At 40.9% G+C, this 27,494-nt stretch overlaps 1 protein-coding gene across 1 annotated transcript in view; it reads left to right on the forward strand.

The window, feature by feature from the left end:
* The first annotated feature begins 562 nt into the window (after nt 1-562).
* LOC134315272 (phospholipid-transporting ATPase VD-like) overlaps nt 563-27,494 on the forward strand; it is a 52,619-nt gene continuing 25,687 nt past the window's right edge. The window contains exons 1-9 of the mRNA XM_062996358.1: nt 563-924; nt 11,228-11,432; nt 11,545-11,630; nt 13,319-13,425; nt 13,774-13,905; nt 15,475-15,587; nt 17,189-17,441; nt 23,555-23,772; nt 25,170-25,346. Of these exons, the coding sequence (XP_062852428.1) occupies nt 563-924; nt 11,228-11,432; nt 11,545-11,630; nt 13,319-13,425; nt 13,774-13,905; nt 15,475-15,587; nt 17,189-17,441; nt 23,555-23,772; nt 25,170-25,346 (1,653 nt within the window). The remainder of the gene's footprint in view (nt 925-11,227; nt 11,433-11,544; nt 11,631-13,318; nt 13,426-13,773; nt 13,906-15,474; nt 15,588-17,188; nt 17,442-23,554; nt 23,773-25,169; nt 25,347-27,494) is intronic.

Genomic DNA, 27,494 nt, shown 5'->3' on the forward strand with positions numbered 1-27,494 from the left:
CAGTAAAGTTTGCAAAGTTGCAACATGAGACTGGTTGGTAATCAGCGTGTTGCATTTTGAAGGCCAGTGTTTCTAGGTGACAAGTGTGCTTAATAATACTGTACAGATTTGCAAAACTGTCAATTAGAATGATATTTAAGTGGGAACAAACGGACCTGGTTTGGAGTCATGTTGTTAATACATGAACTTGAGGTTCATAATTGTGTGCATAGTTGTATTTTTGTGTGTGTGTATATATAATGGGAGAAAACCAGTGCTTACCCTGATAACTCAGGTGAGAGGTGAAATTGTTTCACGTCATGATGAATTACTTCCTCGTTGCTATTAGCAAGCATGCCGTGTACACGTCTAATCAGGGTGTCACCACCTGTTTTTTATGACTGAATGATTTCCTGAATGAGGAACAGTCTTGTGTGTGACCGCTCTAAGCACAGACGAGCACACTTGTAGAAATGAAGACGGACAAACCTGACATGCGGACCAAAAGCTACATGTTTAAAGTAGCTTTATAGATATATATTTTTTATTTTATTTTTTGCATGACAAAACAAAGGAATCTACCATGAAGAGATCCAAGCCGGTGATGAAGAGGAGGGTGGTCATTCCGAACTGGATTTACAGTGAGGAGTTCCAGGTCCTGGCAAGGACATACTTAGGGAATAAAATCAGGACAAATAAGTATACATTTCTCTCCTTTATTCCCAAGAACCTGTTCGAGCAACTTCATCGTTTTGCCAATGTTTATTTTGTTTTTCTGGCTTTGCTTAATTTTGTCCCTATTGTGAACGCGTTCCAGCCAGAGATTGGAATTATACCCATTGTAACGGTAATGGCTTTTACTGCAATAAAAGATTTGTGGGAAGATCAGAGACGAAGAAAATCTGACCGGCAAGTCAACTTGCGGCTGTGTGACTTATATGACAGGTAAACAAATGTGTAAATAAAGCCACTTTATTAAGTAAACAAGAAGAATGTTACACATTTTCTTTTACGTTTAGGCGAATTCTTTAAGTTTAGAGAGTTACAGATTATTTATGGTATGTTTACAATGTGCAACTTTGGATGTAAAAGAAAAACAAATACTGCATGGAGCACCTTTAAGACTGATATGGATATATGCTTTTGTGGCACACATTGTTACTACAGCTGGTTGCAGACCTGACCTGAAATGTAGCCAATATTTGTTTTAGTAGTGTTGAATGGGATAGGGACGAAGTTCTGGTCAGGTCTGTCTTAGTACTTTTTATTATTTTCTTTTCATTTTTTTTTTATTTATTAATTTATTTTAGACCAAACTTAACAATCACATTCCATTATTAAACCTTGTGTGTGCTTAGGGGTCATTGTTAGATTAGATTAGATTAGATTAGATTCAACTTTATTGTCATTGTGCAGAGTAAGCAAGTACAAAGCCAACGAAATGCTGTAGCATCTAACCAGAAGTGCAAGATAGAGATTATATACATAGAATACAGTTACAGTGCAGAAGTTACCAGATAAGTGAAATGAGGAGACAATTGTATGCTGAGCATTAAGATTTTTCTTCCTTTCGCAATGTTTAGCTCTTGACAATACACCGATCAACCATAACATTAAAACCACCTTCTTGTTTCTACACTCACTGTCCATTTTATCAGCTCCACTTACCATATAGAATCACTTTGTAGTTCTACAGTTACTGAATGTAGTCCATCTGTTTCTCTGCATGCTTTGTTAGCCCCCTTTTATGCTGTTCTTCAATGGTCAGGACTCTCCCAGGATCACTACAGAGTAGGTATTATTTGGGTGGTGGATCATTCTCAGCACTGCAGTGACACTGACATGGTGGTGGTGTGTTAGTTTGTGTTTTGCTGGTATGAGTGGATCAGACACAGCAGCCCTGCTGGAGTTTTTAAAACACCTCACTGTCACTGCTGGACTGAGAATTGTCTACCAACCAAAAATATCCAGCCAACAGCGCCCCATGGGCAGCATCCTGTGACCACTGATGAACGTCTAGAAAATAAGAAAAATGACAGGTAAAGAAATGCGTAAATAAAGCCACTTTATTAAGTAAACAAGAAGAATGTTACACATTTTCTTTTACGTTTAGACGAATTCTAGAGAGTTACAGAGCATTGTTTACAATGTGCAACTTTGGATGTAAAAGAAAAACAAATACTGCATGGAGGACCTTTAAGACTGATATGGATATATGCTTTTGTGGCACACATTGTTACTACAGCTGGTTGCAGACATGACCAGAAATGTGAGGAAAGGTCTTCGCAAAGGACCCACTCCATATTAATGCTTCAAAATGAGATGTTTAACAAGAACGTACACACGGAATGTGTGGGTGGCGATGTGCTATAATTGTGTGGTAAAGACACTTGCTCCACAGGTCTCATGTGGCATAGTGTGCCATACACAAACACAGTTTCTTAAGAAGACTAGTCTTGCTGGTCTCATTTTTACCCAGTCAGGTATAACAATATCTTGTTTGTCATGATGTATCGCATTCCTAGCATGTATCACTTGGCATTTCACTCCTGAATAAGTAACAGGTATGCATGTGAGAGTTTGCTAAGCTTCAGCAGAAGTTTATTTTAGTGTTCACAACATATTCAGTTTGCTAAACTGTTCAGACATAGTGCCTGGCTTGTTTTAAATAACATAATGTTATTTCATGTCTGCTAACAGTGAAAGTACATGACAGGCTTTGTGCTGAATCAGAATTAATGGTTAACTTGCTGTACAGTCACTTTAAATGAATGATTGATCGATAGTTTGCGTGTGACCAGAGCTACAACACACCCTGTGTGCTATGTAATTCCTTGTGCTACTATGAGGAATGTCTCACTGTATTCTTAAAGCCAGACTGTATTGATGTATGATTTGGGAGTGTGCATGTGTGTACTGTGTATGCTGTATATACAAGACTTAGCTCAGCAGTCTGTGTTCAACACTGATTTTCCTATTCATCATGCTCCATACATTTTCAATAGGTCAATGTGAAAGACACACTTTGTGTCTATAAAGCCAGGCTGTTGTAGTTCATACAGAATGAGACCTGGCATCATCTTACTAAAAAAAATACCTTGATGGCAGTGCATGTCTCTCTAAAATCCGAATATACGCTTCAGCATCTGTGATACCTTCCCACATGCAGGTCACCCATGCTGTGTTTTTGCATGAACAACGATTGGCCTGTTGTTCAGATAGGGGCGGGATTAAGCCGGATGGGGACTCTCTCTCAGACTAGTGCGATTACGACCTTTGCGGGCTGGTTGGTGGCGCCTGCAGGGAGATGGGAAAGGAGTGCGGTAGAGGGTGTGGCTCTCCGTACACAGCGCTGTACTGCACTGCACTCGTCAAGTGTAGGTGATAAGATGTTCGATTCCTGTGCAAATGTCGGAGGGGGCGTGGAGCAGCCTCATCCTCCCCAATCAGGAGCAGGGACCAGCATTAGTGAGAGGATGATTGATGGGCAGAAATTGGATGCGCTAAAGTGGGAGAAAAGGTTTTAATTTTACCACGTATATAATGATGGTTTTGAGTACTGTAAGCTTTGCTTGACCCCAAAAAATGACACAATATATGATGGTATCAGTTCGCGTGAAAGAGTTAATATTTAAGTATTGTACAATTACCCTTAGCTCTCCCTTTAACAATTAAATGACGTTTGCAATCTCCACTGTACAACTTGACCACAGGTGGACGACTTTATACATCTCTGGAATCCATATCCAATGTTTTAATTACTGCTCTGAAAGCTTCTTTCTCGACTGTCTATAGAGGAATCGTGTCCTTGCATATGTGGATTGTTACTGCATCGTGATTGTTGTTTGCAACAGTCGTGGCTCGCATTAAGATTTTCCTCCTTCCGCAATGTTTAGGTCTTGGCAATATGATATACAGTCAGATGATGAGGAAAACATGTTTACAAATAGATGTTTAACTCAAGCATTGAAAATGCCACATAGGTTAAATATTAAAGCCGTTCAGTAAACTGGCGTAAACATTAATTGTTACAGTCATGGTGATCCTAGCCGTATATGCAACTGCTGAGTCATTAAGTTCAAGAGGTTTCTTTTAAACGTCAACTGAGGACACACTATTGTGCTGCAGGCGTTAACACTTCAGTGTGATTGGCCCAGTGCATTGTTACTGAGCTGTTGCTGCTCCTAGATGTTTTCATCTTACTCTAACATTACATACAGTTGATGGGACAGTTCTGGTCTGGCAGAACGTTAATGAACTGACGTTGTACTGCTGACGTTCGTCTATGGAGATTGCAGGCCGTGTGCTTGATTTTATGCACCTGTTAGCAAACCTGCTCATGGAAATAGCTGAACCCAAAATGACTGGAGAGAACCTGTTTTATCCAATTTTTACAGCTTACCTCAATCAGATATATTTGCCCTTGTTTGACATTTGAGCTGCACTAATGTTTAGTGCTAGTCACATGTAGTGCTTATAGATTAAACTAGATTTAGGTTACTGTTTGCCTTTCAGGGCCTTTTCCCTTTAGCAATCATTTGTTTGTAAAAGCAGCCACTGCATTTAGAGTAGTGCTGAAATGTGCGTCATTGTGAATGTCGTATGTTTGTGTTCTAAGCAGAAATAGATAAAGTAGCGATGTACTGGATTTTTAAGGTCTTTTTTTGGTGGTTTCCTTAGTCACTAGAGAATTTTTAATGCTGGAGTGGTGAGGCTAAAGTTTAGAAGCCATAAATAGCTTTTTTGATTGTGGTTGTGTAGCTGTTTACTCTATAAGATTTTATCTATATTTTTTCAATTCTAAACTGCTATTCTTAAAATTTTTCTTATTGGAATTAGCTCTTTAAATGAATAAAAACAAACGTTTCCTGGTTACAACCGTCCATAAAAACTAGCATTAAGCAGCACTGAGCGAAGGCTTCATGCAAATAACGGTCGAACCAGACGAACATTTTTGTTTACTGGAACAGAAAAGCATTGTGTTGACATGAAAGACTTTACCATGATGTTTTTAAGCTTCAAGTATCCAACACCATTTCATTTTTTAATGTTGTTGTGGATCGCCAGTTCTTTAATTTTCACAAACACATGCTAAACAATTCAAAGCATCAGTCTTACTTTTGTCATACTTGCATTGTAAATAAGAAATGCCCCAATTATGTTGTTTTTGTCTCTTCTCTAAAAAAGGATCATTTAAGATAAAGGATATTGAACCTCCAACTGTTAAAATGTGTTAGTTTTGTTCCTCATTTGGGTGCTTCCTCTTGTATACAGGAGAGCATGAGGCTTAGAGTGGTAGAAGAAGCTGAAAATATGCTCTTGAATCAATAAATGAATGATTCCTTTGGGCCACTCTCGTTAGAGGTCGCCATGGCGGCTCATTTGTCCACATATTTGATTTGGCACAATTTTTATGCTGAATACCTATCCTGACACAACACTCTTATTTATCTGTGCTTGGGACCTGCACTAAGGGTACATTGATATGTGCCCCCCAATGTTTATGTTATGCCACCCGCCTTCTGTATCCTTATGGATTCCGTTTCCAGTATTGTGTATTTTACCATCACACCACTCAAGCTCTCTTCCCCACCACTGCCAGATTGCCTCTGTTGAAGCCAGAGCAACATGCTTAACCCTCAACTCAAATGCTTGTATGGTATTCAGTCACAATTGCAAGTCGCTTCAAACGAAAAGCGCTTCCACTAAATGCTGTAAATGTAATGTTGTTGTTAGTACATGTCATATTGTAGGGACAGTGGTTAAGGTACTGGACTATTGATTAGAAGTAGGGCTGGACGATATGGCTAAAATTTATATCACGATATAACTCCTAATTTCGGTCAATACAATATAATTCCGATATCGATATGAATAATACAAATGTCAGAAAAACTGCCAAAAACTTGCTTAAATTGGTCAAAAACTCTGTTATATGGGTTCTGGTTTCATTCTGTGTGTTGCAGTATCATGTCCCCCTGTTCCTGGTATGATGCCCTACTTTTGGGTGTATTGTCCTCCTTTTTGTGACTATGAATGTGGCCACCCTAGGCTAGTGGCTGTTGATCCAGTAGTGTTTTGGTCACTCACTCATTTACCTATGGCAGTGAGTGCCATGTGGAATTACATCAAGCCCAGCATAATAAGCTTTTTATTTTTTCTCATTTTCCCTGTGAAAAACTAAAATATAGCCTATAACCTTAACAGAATTTTAAAGATATTCCTTTGCAATACTTCATCATTTGACTTCAAACTTGTGTGTACTGATGAGACTCATCTGAACCCCAGAACATGCTAGTGTGAATGCATGGAAAACCAATTTTAATTTTCTTTTAAGAATATGACACATTCTGACCAACACTATTAAGCTAAATCAGCATTGAAAATTGACTTTACTTTTATTAGCCTTCTACAATGTTGGGGCTTCTCAAAACTGAATATTCTATTTTCAATAGAAGTGTTATTTAAATGCTATTAAGTTGTTTTTGAAAATTTAGAGGAAAACCGCCCAATCTGGCAACACAGGAACGCGAATATCCCGTCGTCGAGCGCCACAACTAATAAGAAGTAGTAGTAATAACTGGTATTAGTACTCAGTAGTATTAGTATTCAGTAGTACTTCTTCTGTAATAGTGTTGGTGGTTGACATTTATGTTAAATGTGTTACTGCACTGTTTTGGTGGAGAACTACATGCTTGACGTGCGCTGTTGAATTGCGTCCCTGTGAGAACACCTGCGAGCAAAAATGCTTCCGCAAAAAAGTAACACCGGCAAAGCGGCCACCCCCGGCTCCGCCCCTGACTGTGGATGCTCGTTCACTCACAGCTGTTGAACTCATTTAGTCGCTAATATCCACCGTGTTGTAGCGGAGTGTAATCAGAGCGGTAACGCTGAGCACCGGCTTCGTGCCTGTGGCGTACGTCATCACGCACTGACGTAATGCATATCGATCGAATTTGTTTAAAAATCATATCACCGTTATTGAAACATTTTCTATCGCGATATATAGTCTATCGTACGGAGCCCCTTAGGGGTCACTAAGGAAAAAAAATATGTGAAGACAAAATCCGTACGCACGGTTTAGTAATCCGTACCCTCGGTTTAGTAATCCGTACCCTCGGTTTAGTAATCCGTACCCTCGGTTTAGTAATCCGTACCCTCGGTTTAGTAAACCGTACGCACGGATTGTCTGCGCTACAAGTTTTATTGTGCGCCCACACCCCGTTTTACGGTAATACAGTTGCGAAGCATTGAAGAGAATAAAGCATCTTTTTACAGCTGGGGTGATGGGATAGCAAACTTATTAAAAAGTCAAATCAAAATCTTATCAAATGCCACCCCACAATCATAAATAACACGAGTACCTAGCTTGTGATTTGAGAGTATTTTACCTTAGGAATTTAGAATAATAGGATTGCAAACTAACGTAAAGTGAAATGTACAGTATAAATGTCTGAGACTCATAAAGTCAGTAAGTAGAAGTATTCTTTAAGAGTCTGATGGGGTGATTTGATAATAATTTGATTTGCATTTTACTTTACGTTGGTTTGCAATCCTATTATTCTAAATTCCTAGGGTAAAATAGTCTCAAAATCACAAGATGAGTACTAGTGTTATTTATTGATTGATTTATTTATTGTTTATTTATTGTTATTGATTTGACTTTTTAATAAGCTTGCTATCCCATCACCCCAGATTACTACAGTAAAGATGTCTGAAATGTATTCCATTAATAAAAGAGTTAATGCTCTTAAAGAAAAAAGTGGAGTGCTCTGATAATAATTTGATTGGTCTTTCAAATTGGTCTGTAACAATTCCACTTGTTTTGATGGAATTTTAAAATTTTACATTTGAATAATTTTACCATGGTATGTCTTTTGTTGCCTCTATATATATATATATATATATATATATATATATATATATATATATATATATATATATACAGTATATATATATATACAGTGTATCACAAAAGTGAGTACACCCCTCACATTTCTGCAGATATTTAAGTATATCTTTTCATGGGACAACACTGACAAAATGACACTTTCACACAATGAAAAGTAGTCTGTGTGCAGCTTATATAACAGTGTAAATTTATTCTTCCCTCAAAATAACTCAATATACAGCCATTAATGTCTAAACCACCGGCAACAAAAGTGAGTACACCCCTAAGAGACTACACCCCTAAATGTCCAAATTGAGCACTGCTTGTCATTTTCCCTCCAAAATGTCATGTGATTTGTTAGTGTTACTAGGTCTCAGGTGTGCATAGGGAGCAGGTGTGTTCAATTTAGTAGTACAGCTCTCACACTCTCTCATACTGGTCACTGAAAGTTCCAACATGGCACCTCATGGCAAAGAACTCTCTGAGGATCTTAAAAGACGAATTGTTGCGCTACATGAAGATGGCCAAGGCTACAAGAAGATTGCCAACACCCTGAAACTGAGCTGCAGCACAGTGGCCAAGATCATCCAGCGTTTTAAAAGAGCAGGGTCCACTCAGAACAGACCTCGCGTTGGTCGTCCAAAGAAGCTGAGTGCACGTGCTCAGCGTCACATCCAACTGCTGTCTTTGAAAGATAGGCGCAGGAGTGCGGTCAGCATTGCTGCAGAGATTGAAAAGGTGGGGGGTCAGCCTGTCAGTGCTCAGACCATACGCCGCACACTACATCAAATTGGTCTGCATGGCTGTCACCCCAGAAGGAAGCCTTTTCTGAAGTGTCTACACAAGAAAGCCCGCAAACAGTTTGCTGAAGACATGTCAACAAAGGACATGGATTACCGGAACCATGTCCTATGGTCTGATGAGACCAAGATTAATTTGTTTGGTTCAGATGGTCTCAAGCATGTGTGGCGGCAATCAGGTGAGGAGTACAAAGAAAAGTGTGTCATGCCTACAGTCAAGCATGGTGGTGGGAATGCCATGGTCTGGGGCTGCATGAGTGCAGCAGGTGTTGGGGAGTTACATTTCATTGAGGGACACATGAACTCCAATATGTACTGTGAAATACTGAAGCAGAGCATGATCCCCTCCCTCCGGAAACTGGGTCGCAGGGCAGTGTTCCAGCATGATAATGACCCCAAACACACCTCTAAGATGACCACTGCTTTATTGAAGAGGCTGAGGGTAAAGGTGATGGACTGGCCAAGCATGTCTCCAGACCTAAACCCAATAGAACATCTTTGGGGCATCCTCAAGCGGAAGGTGGAGGAGCGCAAAGTCTCGAATATCCGCCAGCTCCGTGATGTCGTCATGGAGGAGTGGAAAAGCATTCCAGTGGCAACCTGTGAAGCTCTGGTAAACTCCATGCCCAGGAGAGTTAAGGCAGTTCTGGAAAATAATGGTGGCCACACAAAATATTGACACTTCAGGAACTTTCACTAAGGGGTGTACTCACTTTTGTTGCCGGTGGTTTAGACATTAATGGCTGTATATTGAGTTATTTTGAGGGAAGAATAAATGTACACTGTTATATAAGCTGCACACAGACTACTTTTCATTGTGTGAAAGTGTCATTTTGTCAGTGTTGTCCCATGAAAAGATATACTTAAATATCTGCAGAAATGTGAGGGGTGTACTCACTTTTGTGATACACTGTATATACAGTATATATATAGTTGCGAAGCATTGAAGAGGATAAAGCATCTTTTTGCAGCTTAATATACTATATATTAGATATAATAACACACACACACTCACACACACACACATATACTGTATATATATATATATATATATATATATATATATATATATATATATATATATATATATATATAGAGGCAACAAAAGACATACCATGGTAAAATTATTCAAATGTAAAATTTTAAAATTCCATTAAAACAAGTGGAATTGTTACAGACCAATTTGAAAGGTCTAAAATAAGCAAATCAAATTATTATCAGAGCACTCCACTTTTTTCTTTAAGAGCATTAACTCTTTTATTAATGGAATACATTTCAGACATCTTTACTGTAGTAATCTGGGGTGATGGGATAGCAAGCTTATTAAAAAGTCAAATCAATAACAATAAATAAACAATAAATAAATCAATCAATAAATAACACTAGTACTCATCTTGTGATTTTGAGACTATTTTACCCTAGGAATTTAGAATAATAGGATTGCAAACCAACGTAAAGTAAAATGCAAATCAAATTATTATCAAATCACCCCATCAGACTCTTAAAGAATACTTCTACTTACTGACTTTATGAGTCTCAGACATTTATACTGTACATTTCACTTTACGTTAGTTTGCAATCCTATTATTCTAAATTCCTAAGGTAAAATACTCTCAAATCACAAGCTAGGTACTCGTGTTATTTATGATTGTGGGGTGGCATTTGATAAGATTTTGATTTGACTTTTTAATAAGTTTGCTATCCCATCACCCCAGCTGTAAAAAGATGCTTTATTCTCTTCAATGCTTCGCAACTGTATTACCGTAAAACGGGGTGTGGGCGCACAATAAAACTTGTAGCGCAGACAATCCGTGCGTACGGTTTACTAAACCGAGGGTACGGATTACTAAACCGAGGGTACGGATTACTAAACCGAGGGTACGGATTACTAAACCGAGTGTACGGTTTACTAAACCGAGGGTACGGATTACTAAACCGAGGGTACGGATTACTAAACCGAGGGTACGGATTACTAAACCGAGTGTACGGTTTACTAAACCGAGGGTACGGTTTACTAAACCGAGGGTACGGATTACTAAACCGAGTGTACGGTTTACTAAACCGAGGGTACGGATTACTAAACCGAGGGTACGGTTTACTAAACCGAGGGTACGGATTACGCTCTTCATATATATTTTTTTCCTTAGTGACCGCTAAGGGGCTCCGTACTATCGCGACAGTCTTCTAGTGTAAATTAACATTTTCCTCTCACAAAGCTGAAAGGATTAAGGGCTTTGCTCTAGAACCCATCAGTTGCTTCATGGCCGAGCAGGGATTTGAACTCTTAATCTTTCAATTGATAGCCCAAAGCTCTACCCACTAGGTTACCACTGTACCACTGCTAGATTAAGATTGGCTTATCTTCTCACTTGTCTTGTAACCTATAATTGTAATATTATACAATTTCAGTACAACTCAACCGTGGTTATAGTGTTTTAGCATCTTTAGAAAGGCAGGGATTTTAGAAGACACTCATGGGTGGGATGGAGTACATACATATATTGTGGCTGTTATTGTAGCTTAGCAATCTGGCTTTAATGTGTTTTTTGTGTTGCAGTAAGCAGCGTCGCTATGTGGAACACCGCTGGGCCGAGGTCTGTGTGGGTGATGTGGTGCGTTTGTGCTGCAACGAGATCATTCCTGCTGACATGGTGCTGCTACACTCATCCGACCCCAACGGAGTGTGTCACATCGAGACCGCCAACCTGGACGGTGAAACCAACCTCAAACAGAGACAGGTGGTCCGAGACCTGCCCCGAAAAGTGAGCCTTAATTTAGCGTTTGTACATGTTTTTAGCTTCAGTGTCTTCATTAAAATCTTAAAATGAGTATTGTAAGTACATGAGGCATCTGTTTGTGTTTTATCTGTTGCAGGGATCAGAATTTACTCCGGAGAACTTTAGTAGTCGTATTGTGTGTGAAAATCCTAATAATGATCTGAGACGATTTAGAGGCTACATGTGAGTCTACATGGCTTATTATTTAAAAAAAAAATTTTGGTTTATAAAATACCTCTGAAATGAAATGTTGTTTAGAAGATTTAATGCCCAAGAATATCTAACTGCCACCTATTTTGCTGCTGGTAAGCTAGCTTGCACAGTTATAGGTGGAAACAATTGGAACTTTTTCATTCATCGTCTGTTTTACCACTGCTTTATCCTATTCAGGGTCACAGTGGGTTCACAACAGATCAATTGTCCACATATTTGATTTAGCACAGTTTTTATGCTGAATGCCCTTCCTGACGCAACCCTTCTAGTTATCCAGGCTTGGGACTGGCACTAATGGTGCACTGATATGTTTCCCCCCAATAACTAGGTTCATGTAAGGCCATGAGTCTTCTGTATTTATGAGCCCAGTCCAGAATTGTAACCCCCGGAACTCCAGCACTGTTGTGTTCAGCAGCTTGGATTTTACCATTATAGTGCACAAGCTCTCTTTCTTTCTAAATAACAACAGTAGGTAGGGCAGTGGTAGCTTAGTGCTTACTGGTCTAGTGATTAAAAGTTTACTGGTTGAAGCCCTACCACTGCCAGATTGCCACTGTTGAGGCTTGCATTGTATTCAGTCACAATTGCAAGTCACTTTAAACAAAACACATTTCCTTTTTGGGTGACAGTGGGTACTATTCACTGGGCGCGAAGGGCAGAAAACACCCCAGGTATGTCGCCAGTTCATCACAGGGAAAACACGCATTCACATCTAGGGCAATTTCTGTAGCTGTAAGTAACTTGACTGTATGTCTTTGGACCGTGTGAGGAAACCAGAACACTCAGTTGTAAACCCACACAGACACGGGAAGAACATGCAGACTCCAAACAGAAGGGACCCGGATCGCTCCACCTGGTAATTAATCCTGGGACCTTCTCGCTGTTGGGTGACAGCGCTACTCGGACCACTGTGCTGCCTCAGAATTTTTTCATCAAATTCTAAATTTGTATTTTTATCAGAAATGTGTTTATTATGGCCGCCCAGGTGGCGCAGCCACACCAGCTAGCACACCAGTGCCGAGATTCTGATCTCCTCGGTTTGAAACTCGGTGTTGCCACTGGTCAGCTGGGAACCATCTGGCGGGCATAATTGGCAGTGCCTGCAGCAAATACTAATTGGCCACCGTATCTGCTAGGGCAGCACGACTGGACTATGTGTGGGTGGGATCTTCATACGCTGTGTAAGGCCCCTGATTGGCGGAAGAGACACCTGTGCAGAATGCAGGGGCGAAAAGAGGCATGAGCAGCGACGTGCTCTCCTCGGATGCAGTTGGGTATCCCTCAGCAACGGAAGACAAAATGAGACAAAATGAATAAAAAAAGAAGACACATGTTTATTATTAGTCAGTATCACATAATAATTTGGGGTATTGTTAACAAATAGCTAAAGTCGTTAATAAGTAAATAAATGAATAAATAAATAAAATGAAATTAATTTTATGTTATAAAGATTAAAGCATGATGCTAGCTTAAACATTACACTCCCTTTTTTAGACTCAGTAGGTCTGAGTTTTCAATGAAATGATGTGCTGTGATGAATAATTAGCACCCTGTAATGTTCTTTATGAGTGTTTAGGTTTTTAGCTTTGGTAAATTGTATAATTTATAACTATATAATTGTATAATTGATATCTCTCTCTGCCCTGATTGTTTTTTAGGGAGCACCCCAATAAAGTACGGGTTGGATTACATAGTGAAAACTTACTGTTGAGGAGCTGTATAGTGAGGAACACAGAGACTGTCTTTGGCATTGTAGTCTATGCAGGTATGCGTGCAAATCATATACACCCAGTTCATAATTCCGCAACGGCACATTACACCAGGGTTTTTCAAATCCTGGGTTGTGACCCTTAGGTGGGCCGCAAGCCAAAAATAATGGGTCGCAGAGAAAAAGCCTCGTGGAGGCTTTATGATACCACAGCTTTATTATTACACACTTGTAAACCACAGAGAGAATAAGAAAGATGCATTGCTTGTGATGTCTGGGTCGTGTTAAAAGTCATGGACAAAATGTGGGTCACTTAAAAAAGAGTTTCTGTATCCTGCATTAGACAAACGGCAGAGAAAGCCTAAAAGGATGAGAGTGGTCGAATAAGCAAGTGTGTTTGTGCAGGTCATGAGACAAAAGCAATGCAGAATAACAGTGGTCCTCGCTACAAGCGCAGTAAACTGGAGTGCCGGCTAAACGTGGACGTCCTGTGGAGTGTAGTCTTACTGCTGCTCATGTGCTTTACTTCTGCTATAGGTAAGTATCTCACCAGCACCCAAAACCTCAGACTGAGGTCAAGTTCATTGTTCCTTATGATTTATGAAGCGTGAGGATATTAAATATCACTTCTCTACATTACAAGATCAGTAAGTTAGGTAATGTAATAATGCAGTATTTTTTGCAATATATTTACTTTACAATAGACGTTTTGTGTGTATTTTATATTGTTTTGTCACAGAGGCTAATTATAGGGCTGAACATACAGTTGTCACTAAGAGAGAAGTGGCAACTGTATTTTCGAACTGAAATGACTAATATAACGTTAGTCTTGTTACTTCTGAAGTTGAAGCATGACCCAGAGACCCTCAGACACACTTTCCCAAACCCCAGATAAGTTGTAGGAAAAATATAAACAATGGCTACTTAAACATGTAAAGACCAGAGCTATCTGTTATTCATCATTTTTAAATCATTATCCGTCCATCTGGAGGAGCTTCCACTAATTTAGATTTCTTGAGCCAAACCAAAATGCTTCACTATGCTCTAAGTGCTTTATAAAGAGTAGAAAAATGAATGTGAAGTATGAACTCTGGTTCCCAGGACCTTGGTGCTGTGCAGCAACCATCCCACCAGCTGTGCCACGGTGATGCCTAATTACACCAATAAACTGCTACATTTACATTTTCAGCATTTAGCAGATGCTTTTATCCAAAACTACTTACCGTACTGTCGCATTATATTGTCTCAGCAATTAAGGGGTAAGGGCATTGCTCAAGAGCCAAACAGTGGCAACCGGGCAGTAGTGGGGTTTGAACCAGTGACCTGTTGATTACTAGTTCAGTACCTTAACCACTAGACTACAACTGCTAGCCCACCACCCGACTGAGATTTGGGTTTGAATCTGTGTTGCTATCGGCCAGCCAGGTGTACACACAAACACGATTGGCTATGTCTGAAGGGGGAAGATTGGCTGAAGCCCTGTCCAGGGTATTCCTGCCTTTCAGCCAGTGTTTCCCAGTGGAACCCTGACCAGGATAAAGCAGTTAACGAAAAATGAAATGTAGGTTAATGTAATAAAAAGGTGTTTGTTAGTGGGACTCTACTTGGTTGAATTTTGTAACTACGTACAAGTTAGTAATTGTTGGTACCACTACTTTATAAGAATATGAATCAATGTTGCTTAGGAAGGTTAGATCAGTTAATAAATACAAGAGTCACATAGTTTTTCCACGAACGATTAATCAATGTGTTCTCAGTTAGAATGTGTTTGTCTAGCATTGGAATTTAAATAACTTTTTAATTTATGAAGAAACTTTAAAAACAGAATGCTAACTGGTCTACAAACTTTTTCCTGATTGCACCCTACAGAATGAACAGAATAATCTGACAACTAGAAAGATAAACACTTGTCTGTAATTTGATAAGAGTAGGTTAGCATGCACTTCAGTAATCTGATAATAACTCGGCAGGCTTTTTTCTATAAGGCATAAAAGTTACTTTAAACAAAAGTTGTTGATGTTGCATGAATAATAATGTCTTTAAGTGCGTATTTTGTACAGTTTCTTTCACTGCAGTTATGTTTTTTTTTCTTCTTCTTTGGATTAGGCCATGGTGTGTGGCTAGGCAGTATGAATAATCCTGTCTTCATTATCCCGGATGATACCCATCCAGCTCTGGCTGGCTTCTTCATGTTCTGGACTATGATCATAGTTCTGCAGGTGAGTTTGTCACCTGGACTTTTAGTGCTTTTAGATACATTATTATGTCACATCATTATGACCACTCCCTACTTTCGACAGCTACAGCACACAGCTCATGAAGGAATTCACGTTTCGTGAGCTGGCTTGGTAGGTATAAAGTTGTGCGATAGGCAGTCTGCACATATATCCCTTGTTGCTGTCATGGGTAAAAGGGGCAATTTATCAGAGTTGCAAAACGGGATGATTATTGGCTTTTGGGCCAAGGGTGGCAGTATTTCTTAAACTGAGCAGTCTGTGAACTGTTCGCGTGCTGCTGTGGTGAAAGTGTATCCTGAGTGGACAAATGGCACTATTGCAAATAAGCAACGTGGAAACTGCAGAGAACCACGTGCCATTGATGTAAGAGGTGAACGTCGTCTCCGAAGGTACACAAGGGTGGACAAACACGCTACAGTGGAGCAGCTCACCGGCAAAATGAACCAGGGGGCTACCAGACGTGTGTCTAAACAACAGTGCGGCGAAGACGGATGGTCACTGCACCTCTGCTAACAAAGTTGCGTTAGCAGAAAAGGCTTACATTTTCACTGCAGTATTGGAATTGGACCTCCGATGATTGGCAAAGGGTTGCCTTCTGATAAGTCATGTTTTCTGCTTTGTTGGTGTGTCAGGCGAGAAATATCAGAGAACAAACACCCTGCAACCAAAGCTGGAAGAACTCAAGCTGGTGGTGGCAGTGTTATGGTCTGGGGAATGTTTTTGTAGCATTCTCTGGGACCACCTTCATCATCATGTTCGCTCTATGGATCCTCCCTCAAGCACCCTCCAGTAGCTGTGGGATGCACTGCAGTCAGCATGGCTCCAGATACCTGTGACAAATGGCACCACCGCAAATAAGAAAAATGGAAACTGCAGAGCACCACGTGCCATTGATGTGAGAGGTGAACGTCGTCTACGAGGGTGCTCGAGGGCGGACCGACACGCTACGGTGGAGCAGCTCACCGCCAAAATGAACCAGGGGGCTACCAGATGTCTGTCTAAAACAACAGTTCAGCGAACCCTACTGTGTATGGGGCTCCGAAGCAGACAGATGGTCAAGCACCTCTGCTACTGAAGTTGCTTCAGCAAAAAAGGCTTCAATTTTCACTGCTGTATTGGAATTGAACCTCTGATTATTAGCGAAGGGTTGCCTTTTCTAACGAGTCATGTTTTCCGCCTTATCAAACGGATAGACGTTGGCGTATAAGGCAAGAAACATCAAACACCCTGCAACCATAGCTGGAAGAACACAAGCTAGGGGTGGTAGCGTTATGGTCTAGGGAATGTTTTCATGGTGTTCTGTGGGACCACCTTGATTGTCGCCACCTCTACGGATCCTCCCCCACACACCTTCCAGTAGCTGTGGGATGCACTGCAGTCAGCATGGCTCCAGATACCTGAACCAGAACCTTATTGAGTCACTCCAAGCCTGTCTAGCTGCTGTTCATGCTGCACACACCGGTTACTCTGGATATTAGCTGGTGGTCATAATAATGTGACTCGACAGTATATAGCTATTTAATCTGTCAGTTGCTTTCTGATAAAAGCTCTAACACTTCTTCTCTTTTGTCTGTACATTACAGGTGCTCATTCCCATCTCTCTCTATGTGTCTGTAGAAATAGTAAAGTTGGGCCAAATCTATTTTATTCAGAATGATCTGGATCTCTATGATGCCAGGCTGGATACTGGCGTGCAGTGCAGGGCACTGAATATTACAGAGGATCTGGGACAGATCCAGTACCTGTTCTCCGATAAGACAGGAACCCTGACTGAAAACCGCATGCTGTTCCGGCGCTGCACTATTGCTGGCACGGAGTACTCTCATGCTGACCATGGTGCGTGTTACCTTTCATTTCATTTTACCTGCCTGTGGCTGTTTTTGTGTCTGCCTTTACAACTTTATCTTACTGGTTTTTTGAATTAGTGTTCATTCATAAACAAACACTAACATCTAATAGCTGACATAAAATTGCACATTATTTATTGCAAATAATTGTTAGTAATATTCAGACTCAGCTTTATTGTCATTCAGCCACGTACTTAATAGAACGAAATACAGTTACCCAGGCCTCGGTGTGTGCGACATGAATAAAATAAGAATAAACTAAGAAAGTAGAAAAAGAACAAGTAAAAAGTATTTACATTTTAAAGTATTGCACAAGGACTGCAGCATGGAGAAAAGACCAAGTGTTTTACTGCTAAAGCCTAAACGGTTTCTATCACTGTAGCCACAACATTTCTGTTTATTGAAGTCAACTGAACTCGTCAGTGATGTGTACACATCACCAGTTAGTTTGTTGTGACTTACAGTAAAAATGCCATTAGCTTTATTTTGAAGTTTAAAACCAGATTCTTGGTTGCTTGTGGCTGTACATAAGAATGATGGCTGCTAGGCCTGACAGACCCATGGAGATAGGCCTGACAGACCCATGGAGAGCCAGTCATCCCTTTGATAAAGTTTTCTCATTCTTTTCGGGCGTCCATCATTCTTACTCTAGGATTGATTTTTTCCTTTTAGATAATAAATTGATCTCGCAGGTTACCTCACCTTCTTATCATCCCATAATCACCTCCGACCATGCACCAACATCAATTGACATTTGCTTTCCTATTAACAAGCCCTCACAGAGACAATGGAAATTTAGCTCATATATGCTGTCTGATAACGACTTTAGAAAGTTTATAATTTCTCAGATTGAGCTCTATTTTTCTTTTAATGACACCCCTGAGATTGGTATTCATTCGCTGTGGGAGGCCTTTAAAGCCCACATCCGGGGTCAGATCATCTCGTTCATCTCATACTCCAGAAAGTCAGACAAAAGACGGCTGTCGGAAATCTTGGAGGAACTGCACAGGGTAGACTCTGCTTATGCTGTGGGTGCCTCTCCCGCACTTTACAAAAAACGCCTCCAGCTTCACTCAGAATACGATCTTCTAACAACACAGAAAGTGGAAATTAAACTCAGACAATCCAAGCTACACTTCTTTGAACATGGTGACAAAGCAGGAAAGCTCCTAGCATACCAGGCCAGGTCTGTTGGTGCTTCCAGACTGATCCCAGTGATTAAGTCCTCGTCTGGCAACATGGTTTCTGATACTACTCTGATTAATCAGACTTTCTTAGAATATTACACTAATCTTTATACCTCAGAGTCTGACTCCTCTGTGCAGGAGACCTTTTCCACTCTTGATGCCCTGTCATTTCCTCAGATTACACCTGCACGCTCGGATGAGATGGGCTCCCCTATTGTCATTTCAGAGGTTCTGGAGGCTATTAGGTCACTACAGTGTGGTAAATCGCCGGGGCCGGACGGATTTACAACAGAATTTTACAAAGAATTTACTTCCCTTCTCGCTCCAATCTTGGTTAGGCTTTACAATGAATCCCTCCTTACAGGCTCCATACCCACTTCAATGTCGAATGCTACTATTTCTCTTTTGCTTAAAAAGGATAAAGACCCTACACTTTGTGGTAGCTACAGACCGATATCACTTCTTAATGTGGATCTTAAGATTTTGGCCAAGGTCCTTGCTAGTCGTCTTCAACTAGCGCTTCCAGACTTGATTGACCTAGACCAAACTGGGTTCATGCAAGGGAGACACTCCTTTTTTAATACCAGAAGGCTTCTCAATATTCTTTACTCCCACTCATCCGAATCCCCTGAGGTTGTGGTGTCTCTGGATGCTGAGAAGGCTTTCGACAGAGTGGAGTGGGACTATCTGTTTTACGTCTTGAATAAATTTGGCTGTGGTTCTAGATTTATATCCTGGGTCCGTCTTCTATATTCTGCTCCGACCGCCTCTATCCACACTAACGGTATTTTTTCACCTCCCTTCCCTCTCCAACGTGGCACACGTCAGGGCTGCCCTCTTTCCCCATTATTGTTCAATCTGGCCATTGAACCCCTGGCTATTTGGCTACGCCAACACCAAGGTTTTGAGGGGATCACACGATTCAATTCCATGCATAAACTCTCCCTATATGCTGATGACCTCCTCTTATATATTTCCAACCCCACTTCTTCCCTCCCGCCAATATTAGACATTTTACAACAGTTTGGCAACCTGTCGGGTTACAAACTAAATTTCCAAAAAAGTGAACTTTTTCCCGTTAACACGGCAGCATTGTCTCTACCTCCAACCTCCTTTCCTTTTAAATTAGCAGATACAAAGTTCAAATACTTGGGCATCATTTTTACCAATGCATTTACAGCTCTATTTGAAGAAAATTTTGCTCCCTTGTTTGATACAGTTGTATCCTATTTAGACAGATGGGCCGCCCTCCCCCTGTCTCTTATTGGACGCATTAATTTGATTAAAATGAAACTACTACCTAAATTTTTTTACATGTTCCAGCACATCCCGATCCAGTTAAATAAAGCATTTTTTAATAAATTGGACAGCATACTCACTTCTTTTATTTGGAGTAATAAACCTCCACGCCTGAAAAAAGCATCCCTTCAACTTCAAAAGTCAGATGGTGGATTGGCCCTACCAAACTTTCGCCATTACTACTGGGCTTGTAATATTCAAAAGCTTTTTTACTGGACCAAGGGTTATCCATCCAGTGATACCCCGCCGTGGATACAGCTTGAACTGTCTTCATCAAGACATTCCCTTCACGCTATATTTTGTTCCCAGCTTCCCATGCCGGCCAACTCTTTCCCCACTAACCCAGTGGTTCGGGACTCTATCAAAATCTGGCTCCAATTCAGGAACCATTTTGATTTCCGCGGGGGTGCAGTTTGTTCCCCTATTGTGGGTAATCGCCAGTTTTTGCCATCCTGCACAGATCATGCCTTTCGGACGTGGTCTGGGAAGGGCATTGCAACCATTGGCGACCTGTACTCAGAAGGAGTTTTTATGTCATTCCCAGATCTGATGACGAAGTTTGACCTACCTAAAAGCCATTTATTCCGTTTTTTTCAAATTAGACATTTTGTACAGCATCTTTTTCCCCACTTTCCCAATCGCCCACCCGAATCTAAAATCGATCACTTGCTTGCTTTGGACCCAACTCAGGCGAAGCTAATTTCAAACATTTGGCATACAATTGGCAATTTAAATAGTGGCCCTACTAACCCTTCAATAAATTCTTGGGAACAGGATCTAGGTATATCTATCACCAAGGGTCAGTGGGAGCTTATTTTAAAAAGGGTACACTCATCGTCCATATGTGCTAGACACTGCCTATTACAATTTAAAGTGGTACACAGGTTGCATTTCACTAATGCCAGGCTGGCAAGAATGTTCCCGGGTAGGTCTGATGCATGTCCCAGATGTGGCCACTCACCAGCCGACCATTCGCACATGTTTTGGTCCTGCTCCAAATTATCGTCCTTTTGGTCAGAAATTTTTAAAAAGCTTTGCCAGGCCCTAGAGATTACTTTAGACCTGTGTCCTACTGTGGCACTGTTTGGGGTCTCTTTAGAGCATCAGTTCCCAGCAATGAAGCAACGGGTAATAGCTTTTAGCACCCTACTGGCCAGACGTGCTATTCTTCTGAGATGGAAGCTCCCCTCTCCGCCAACACACAACTGGTGGCTCCAGGAGCTTTTGAGTAACATCAAACTGGAGAAGCTGCGTGCTTACAGATTGGGTTCACTACAAACCTTTCATAAAACATGGTCGCCTGTCCTTAATACCATTGCGGATTACTGCATCACCCCTGAGTAGAAGAGGGTGATTTTTTATGTTTATTTATCTATTTCTTTTAATTCTTTAATTACTTATTATTATTATTTTATTAAGTATGTGTGTATGTATATATATATATATATATGTATACATGTGTGTGTATGTATATATACAGGGGTTGGACAAAATAACTGAAACACCTGTCATTTTAGTGTGGTAGGTTTCATGGCTAAATTGGACCAGTCTGGTGGCCAATCTTCATTAATTGCACATTGCACCAGTAAGAGCAGAGTGTGAAGGTTCAATTAGCAGGGTAAGAGCACAGTTTTGCTCAAAATATTGCAATGCACACAACATTATGGGTGACATACCAGAGTTCAAAAGAGGACAAATTGTTGGTGCACGTCTTGCTGGCGCATCTGTGACCAAGACAGCAAGTCTTTGTGATGTATGAAGAGCCACGGTATCCAGGGTAATGTCAGCATACCACCAAGAAGGACAAACCACATCCAACAGGATTAACTGTGGATGCAAGAGGAAGCTGTCTGAAAGGGATGTTCGGGTGCTAACCCGGATTGTATCCAACATAAAACCACGGCTGCCCAAATCACGGCAGAATTAAATGTGCACCTCAACTCTCCTGTTTCCACCAGAACTGTCCGTCGGGAGCTCCACAGGGTCAATATACACGGCCGGGCTGCTATAGCCAAACCTTTGGTCACTCGTGCCAATGCCAAACGTCGGTTTCAATGGTGCAAGGAGCGCAAATCTTGGGCTGTGGACAATGTGAAACATGTATTGTTCTCTGATGAGTCCACCTTTACTGTTTTCCCCACATCCGGGAGAGTTACGGTGTGGAGAAGCCCCAAAGAAGCGTACCACCCAGACTGTTGCATGCCCAGAGTGAAGCATGGGGGTGGATCAGTGATGGTTTGGGCTGCCATATCATGGCATTCCCTTGGCCCAATACTTGGCATTCCCTTGGCACCAATGGGCGCGTCACTGCCAAGGACTACCGAACCATTCTGGAGGACCATGTGCATCCAATGGCGGTGCCGTGTATCAGGATGACAATGCACCAATACACACAGCAAGACTGGTGAAAGATTGGTTTGATGAACATGAAAGTGAAGTTGAACATCTCCCATGGCCTGTACAGTCACCAGATCTAAATATTATTGAGCCACTTTGGGGTGTTTTGGAGAAGCGAGTCAGGAAACGTTTTCCTCCACCAGCATCACGTAGTGACCTGGCCACTATCCTGCAAGAAGAATGGCTTAAAATCCCTCTGACCACTGTGCAGGACTTGTATATGTCATTTCCTAGACGAATTGACGCTGTATTGGCCGCAAAAGGAGGCCCTACACCATACTAATAAATTATTGTGGTCTAAAACCAGGTGTTTCAGTTATTTTGTCCAACCCTTGTATATGTGTCTGTATGTGTGTGTGTGTGTGTGTATATGTATGCAGGGTTGTTTTACTTTTCTACAGTCTCTGTTGTTGAATGAGCATATTGTCAATTTGTTTGTTATCTTTTGAAATGTACTGTATGCTTTGGTTTGACATAAGAAAATCTCAATAAAGCAAATGGTTACTAAGAATGATGGCTGCGGTCAGAGCGTAGGGTATTGTGGGGCTTGATAAAGCATGCAAACCCTCAACCTTTCATTCGATATCCCAAAGTCCTAACAACTTATAATACCCCTGCTTTATAAATTATGATAAGAGTCAGGTAACATTTAATTGTGTTTGGTCCAACAGTTAATCGACTGTACATATACATTTGGAATTGAAAATATTCAAGCAGACCTTATAATTCTTTAAATGAAGTATTTATCAGTTGTAAGTGCAAATGAACAAAGACAGTAAAGAATAAAACAGAATGCTTTTATTTGTCTTATATACATTTGCAGCTGTACAGTACAACAAAATTCATTCATCGCATATCCCAGCTTGTTTTGGGGCACATGTCCAAAAAGGTTGAAAACTTCTGCTATAGAGTGATGAATCAAGAAGGAAACAGCAGAATACTGTCCTCAAACATGGAGGTGGATCCGTGATGTGGGGATGTTGTTCTGCTGCAGGAACGGGCAGTCTTGACCGTGTGATTCAAAAAATAGAAATGTTATGATTTCTGTGGTTAAATTGAACCTTGGTGATAACTGGACTTTCCAGCAAGACAATGATCCCAAGTTGCACCAAGTGTGCCAGTAATTCTAAAGATTAATTCATTAAATGTACCAGAAATCACGAGAAGCATGTGCACGATCACTCATTCAGTTGGGTGTGTGTGTGTTTTCTTTTCTTAGCACTTGCTATGGAGCAGTTTGAGGAGCGGGACTCTGGGCGGCTCGATCATACACTCACTTTGAATTCTCGCTCCAGCAAGAGGTCTCTGAGCTGCAATCGTAGCTCTCTTTCCATTAATACTCCTGCTGCTGCTGCTGCTGCTGCTGCTGCTTCTGACACATACTCGCCACACAGCACACTTCAGAGACACCTATCTGGTGCTTTCAGCAGTGCCATGGTAAGTAAAGCAGTTACTTCTATATAAGCATCACTTCTCTTTCCATAGGTTTGAACACAGCTGGAATTCCATACATTTTTGATTTTTTACAGGAAACAAACAAGAGTACATTTTAATGCACAATATGCCAACAAAATCATATTGGGGAAAAAAACATTAAATGCGTGGGGGCACAACCTATGATCTAGTAATCATAAGGTTGCTGGTTCAAGCCCCACCACTGCCAGTTTGCACCTGTTGGGCCCTTGAGCAAGGCCCTTAACCCTCAATTGCTTAGGTAATATACTGTCACGGTACTGTTAGTCACTTTGGATAAAAGCATCTGCTGAATGCCAGAAATGTAAATGTAAACTCACGAGTTTGAATCTCAGCAGAGCCACCGATCTGGCCGCTGTGGTATACGATCTCCAGGACTGGTCAGGGAGGGTGTTTGTGTGAGTGGTGGGGAGTCACATAGAGCTTAGCATGGCTCTCAAGACACAACACGGCTCTGTGTGGGAACCCAAAAATGGTGGGGGGGGGGGGGGGGGGGGGGTTTGTCGTTAGAGGGGGCGTGTGGTGATCCGACTCTCCTTGATTAGATCGGGGCTTGTCCAAGTGCCAGCGGGTTAAAAGAAAAAGGGTTACTTTTGGAAATTACTAGATTGGGAGATAATTGGGGAAAGAAATGTGGCATGTGCAACAGTTAAAAAATGTTGTGTTTAATAATTTAGGTTTTGTTTTTCCAATTCAGCAAAAACAGAAAAAATGTGTAATTAGGCGCCCAGGTGGCGCAGCAGGATATTTTGCTAGCACGCCAGCGCTGAGATTCTGAACATCTCAGATAAAATCTTGGCTCTGATACCGGTCGCCTGGGCACCATCTAGCAGGCACAATTGGCAGCGCCTGCAGCAGACAAAATTGGCCAGCGGGTCTGCTGGATGGGAAAAGACCGAACTAAATGGGTTGGGGTGTTCATATGCTGTGCCGAGGCATGGGCGAAAAAGAAGGGGTTGAGGGACTGTGCATGTGTCGTATGGGGCGTGGAGCAGGCAGATATACCCTCCTTGAACGCCATCAGGATCCCCAGCAGCAGAAGACTAGTTGACTACGCTAAATCGGGAGAAAAAGGGAGAAAATGCATACATAAATGGGAAAAAAATGTGTAACAAAATGAAATGTAGATAAATATTAAGGTATAATAAGGTTTGTTTCCTGTACCGTCTTTCCTGTGTTTAATTATATTTAATTAATTTCATTTATTTAGTCTTGAGATCATAATTTTAATGCATTCATATAAACACTTACTTTGCACTCTGTCAGTATTTAAAAATCGTGTAATACTTTTAACAGCTTATGTGTGTGTGGTGGAAGATTTTGATACATATGTAAATGCTCTGTATGTAAATCTTCCTCAGGTGTGTGCAGTGGTTCCAGATGTGATGCTGCGTGAAAAGCTACAAGCACTCTCTTCTCCTCGTGACTCTTCTCTCAGACACGATGCTGCTGAACTTTCGCATATTCTGGACTTTTTCTTTGCCCTGGCCGTCTGTAACACTGTGGTAGTGTCCTCCCCCAGCCAGCCTCGTCACATGGTACCAATTACACAGTGGAACTTCTTTATTGTTCTCTGCTAGTTCAGCTCATCTTGTGTTACCTGTAATCCAATTTCACTCCCCTTGATTTGTTCAGGCTTACAGGGACCTGTTGCCTATTACAGCATAATAGATGCTTTCAGTAAAAGCTGCGCCTATGATGGCAGCAATCTGAGCAAGCAGAACAGGCAATGCAAATATTACATGGTGTGCCTGTACGCCCACAGGGGTGTGGATAATACAACATGCATAGTCACACAGGCCCACTTGTGTGCCTGTGCATGTTGTATTATCCACACCCCACTTCAAACAGTGTTATTGTACTTAACAAAAGACTTGTGAAATGAGATAATGTAATACATTAATTGCATCTCGGTCCAGCTAAAAGAGAGATTGCCAAACAGTTCCTGGCACTGAGAAAAGTTTGGCTTTTTCTTTCATGCCCTTGTGTGTTTGCTCCAGGTACTAAGGTTTCCCTCTACCTTTCAAAACATGCAGAATGATAATTTGCTACACTAAATTGCTCCCGGGTGTGAGTGATTAGAGGATGTGTACACCTCTACAGGGTGCATTTTTGCCTGGTGCTCAGTGTTTCTGGGTAGCACTTCTTTCACTGTGACAGGACCAGAACGAAACGGTTATTATGAGGGTTCTTCAAAAAGTTTCCGCACTTTTAAAACTCTATTTATTAAGAATTTCAAAAACAAATCACATCCATTTTCTATAGTCACCTTCCTATGCATTTTTCCCAGCATCAAACCAACTTTTTAATGCCATCAGCAAAATATATTTTTGATTGAGCTTGTAGCCACTGATGCACCTCTGCTTTCACATCATCACATGAAAATCTTCTTCCCCTTAAAGCTTCTTTGAGCGTCTAAAAAGGTGGAAATCAGATGGTGCTAAATCTGGACTATAAGCTCTCTCAGTCTCTCAGACATGACCAATTACTACTCCTCCCACCCTCACTGTTTCCAACAAAAATATAAAAGAATTAAAACCTATATACAGTATAGAATCAAACATGTTTTTGGAGCTGTGTAGTACCAAGACCATTTGCTGTGCCATGACACAGCCCCTGAAATATACAAAGGCCATTGTCAGAAAAGTTGGGATGTTTTGTATTATTCAGTAAAAGCAAGAATTTGTGGTGGTACTTCTCTTGAACCTTCATTAAACTGACAAAAGTACAAAGAAAAGATTTGCACTGTTTTCATTGGCCGACATGATTTAGAATTTGGTGCCTGCAACACACAGGGTCAAAACAAGAGAAAAAAAACTATAGATTATAAGCAGTTGAATTGGTAAAAGTGAGGGTATCATGATTGACAATTCTCTCACAGAATTTGGCATAATGTGAACCACAACCATATTTCCTTGCAAAGAATGAGCCTTTGTTGGATCCTTCTTTTTTACTCAATCAATGCAAATAATGTAAGTCTATTACTATCTACAATACATTATGTTGTAAAAAAAAATATCAGTGTGTCTAGAGCAATCTCAGTCAGTCCCTTAGATGAGCTTGAAGGTCATGCACATTTAATAGTAAGGGACTGTAATGCTACCATAATAATTATAGCCACGTGGGCTTAGGAGTACTTCAGAAAACTGTTAACTTTGCTCTTAATATAGTTTGACATACGTTAAATGCATAAAAGCTGCTGAGTTCTCTAAGCCTGGGCTTATCTCAGATGGACCAAAAGACACTGTTAATGTCTGCTGTGGTCAAATGAGTCCAGGTCTCCCATTGAAGTGTGTTGTAGGCCCATGGAAACATCAGAAATCTTTGTACTTTGTACAGGAATACCCGGACAGAGCGCTAATCCAGCTCAGGGCTTCAGCCATCCAGCCCCTAAACCCACCCCCAAGACATAGCCAATTACGACTGACAAATGGCACCGCTCAAATTCAAACTAGAATAGCCCAGACTAGTACTACACAGATGTGCCATCCAGGTGCAATTCCCCCTTTAAGTGTTTGAAATTCAGCCAAAGTACTTTCTGCTTGCAGTCCCTTATTGGCTTAAATGTTATTTTTAGTGGTTAGACATTATGCAGTGTCTAGTTGTTCCTGTATATTGACAAAAAGATAAAAATAAAAAATAAAAACCTTAAATCTACACAAAAACCAAGCTAAAATCATTCAAAA

This window comes from Trichomycterus rosablanca, chromosome 5, assembly GCF_030014385.1.
Source record: "Trichomycterus rosablanca isolate fTriRos1 chromosome 5, fTriRos1.hap1, whole genome shotgun sequence".
Taxonomy (NCBI): Eukaryota; Metazoa; Chordata; class Actinopteri; order Siluriformes; family Trichomycteridae; genus Trichomycterus; species Trichomycterus rosablanca.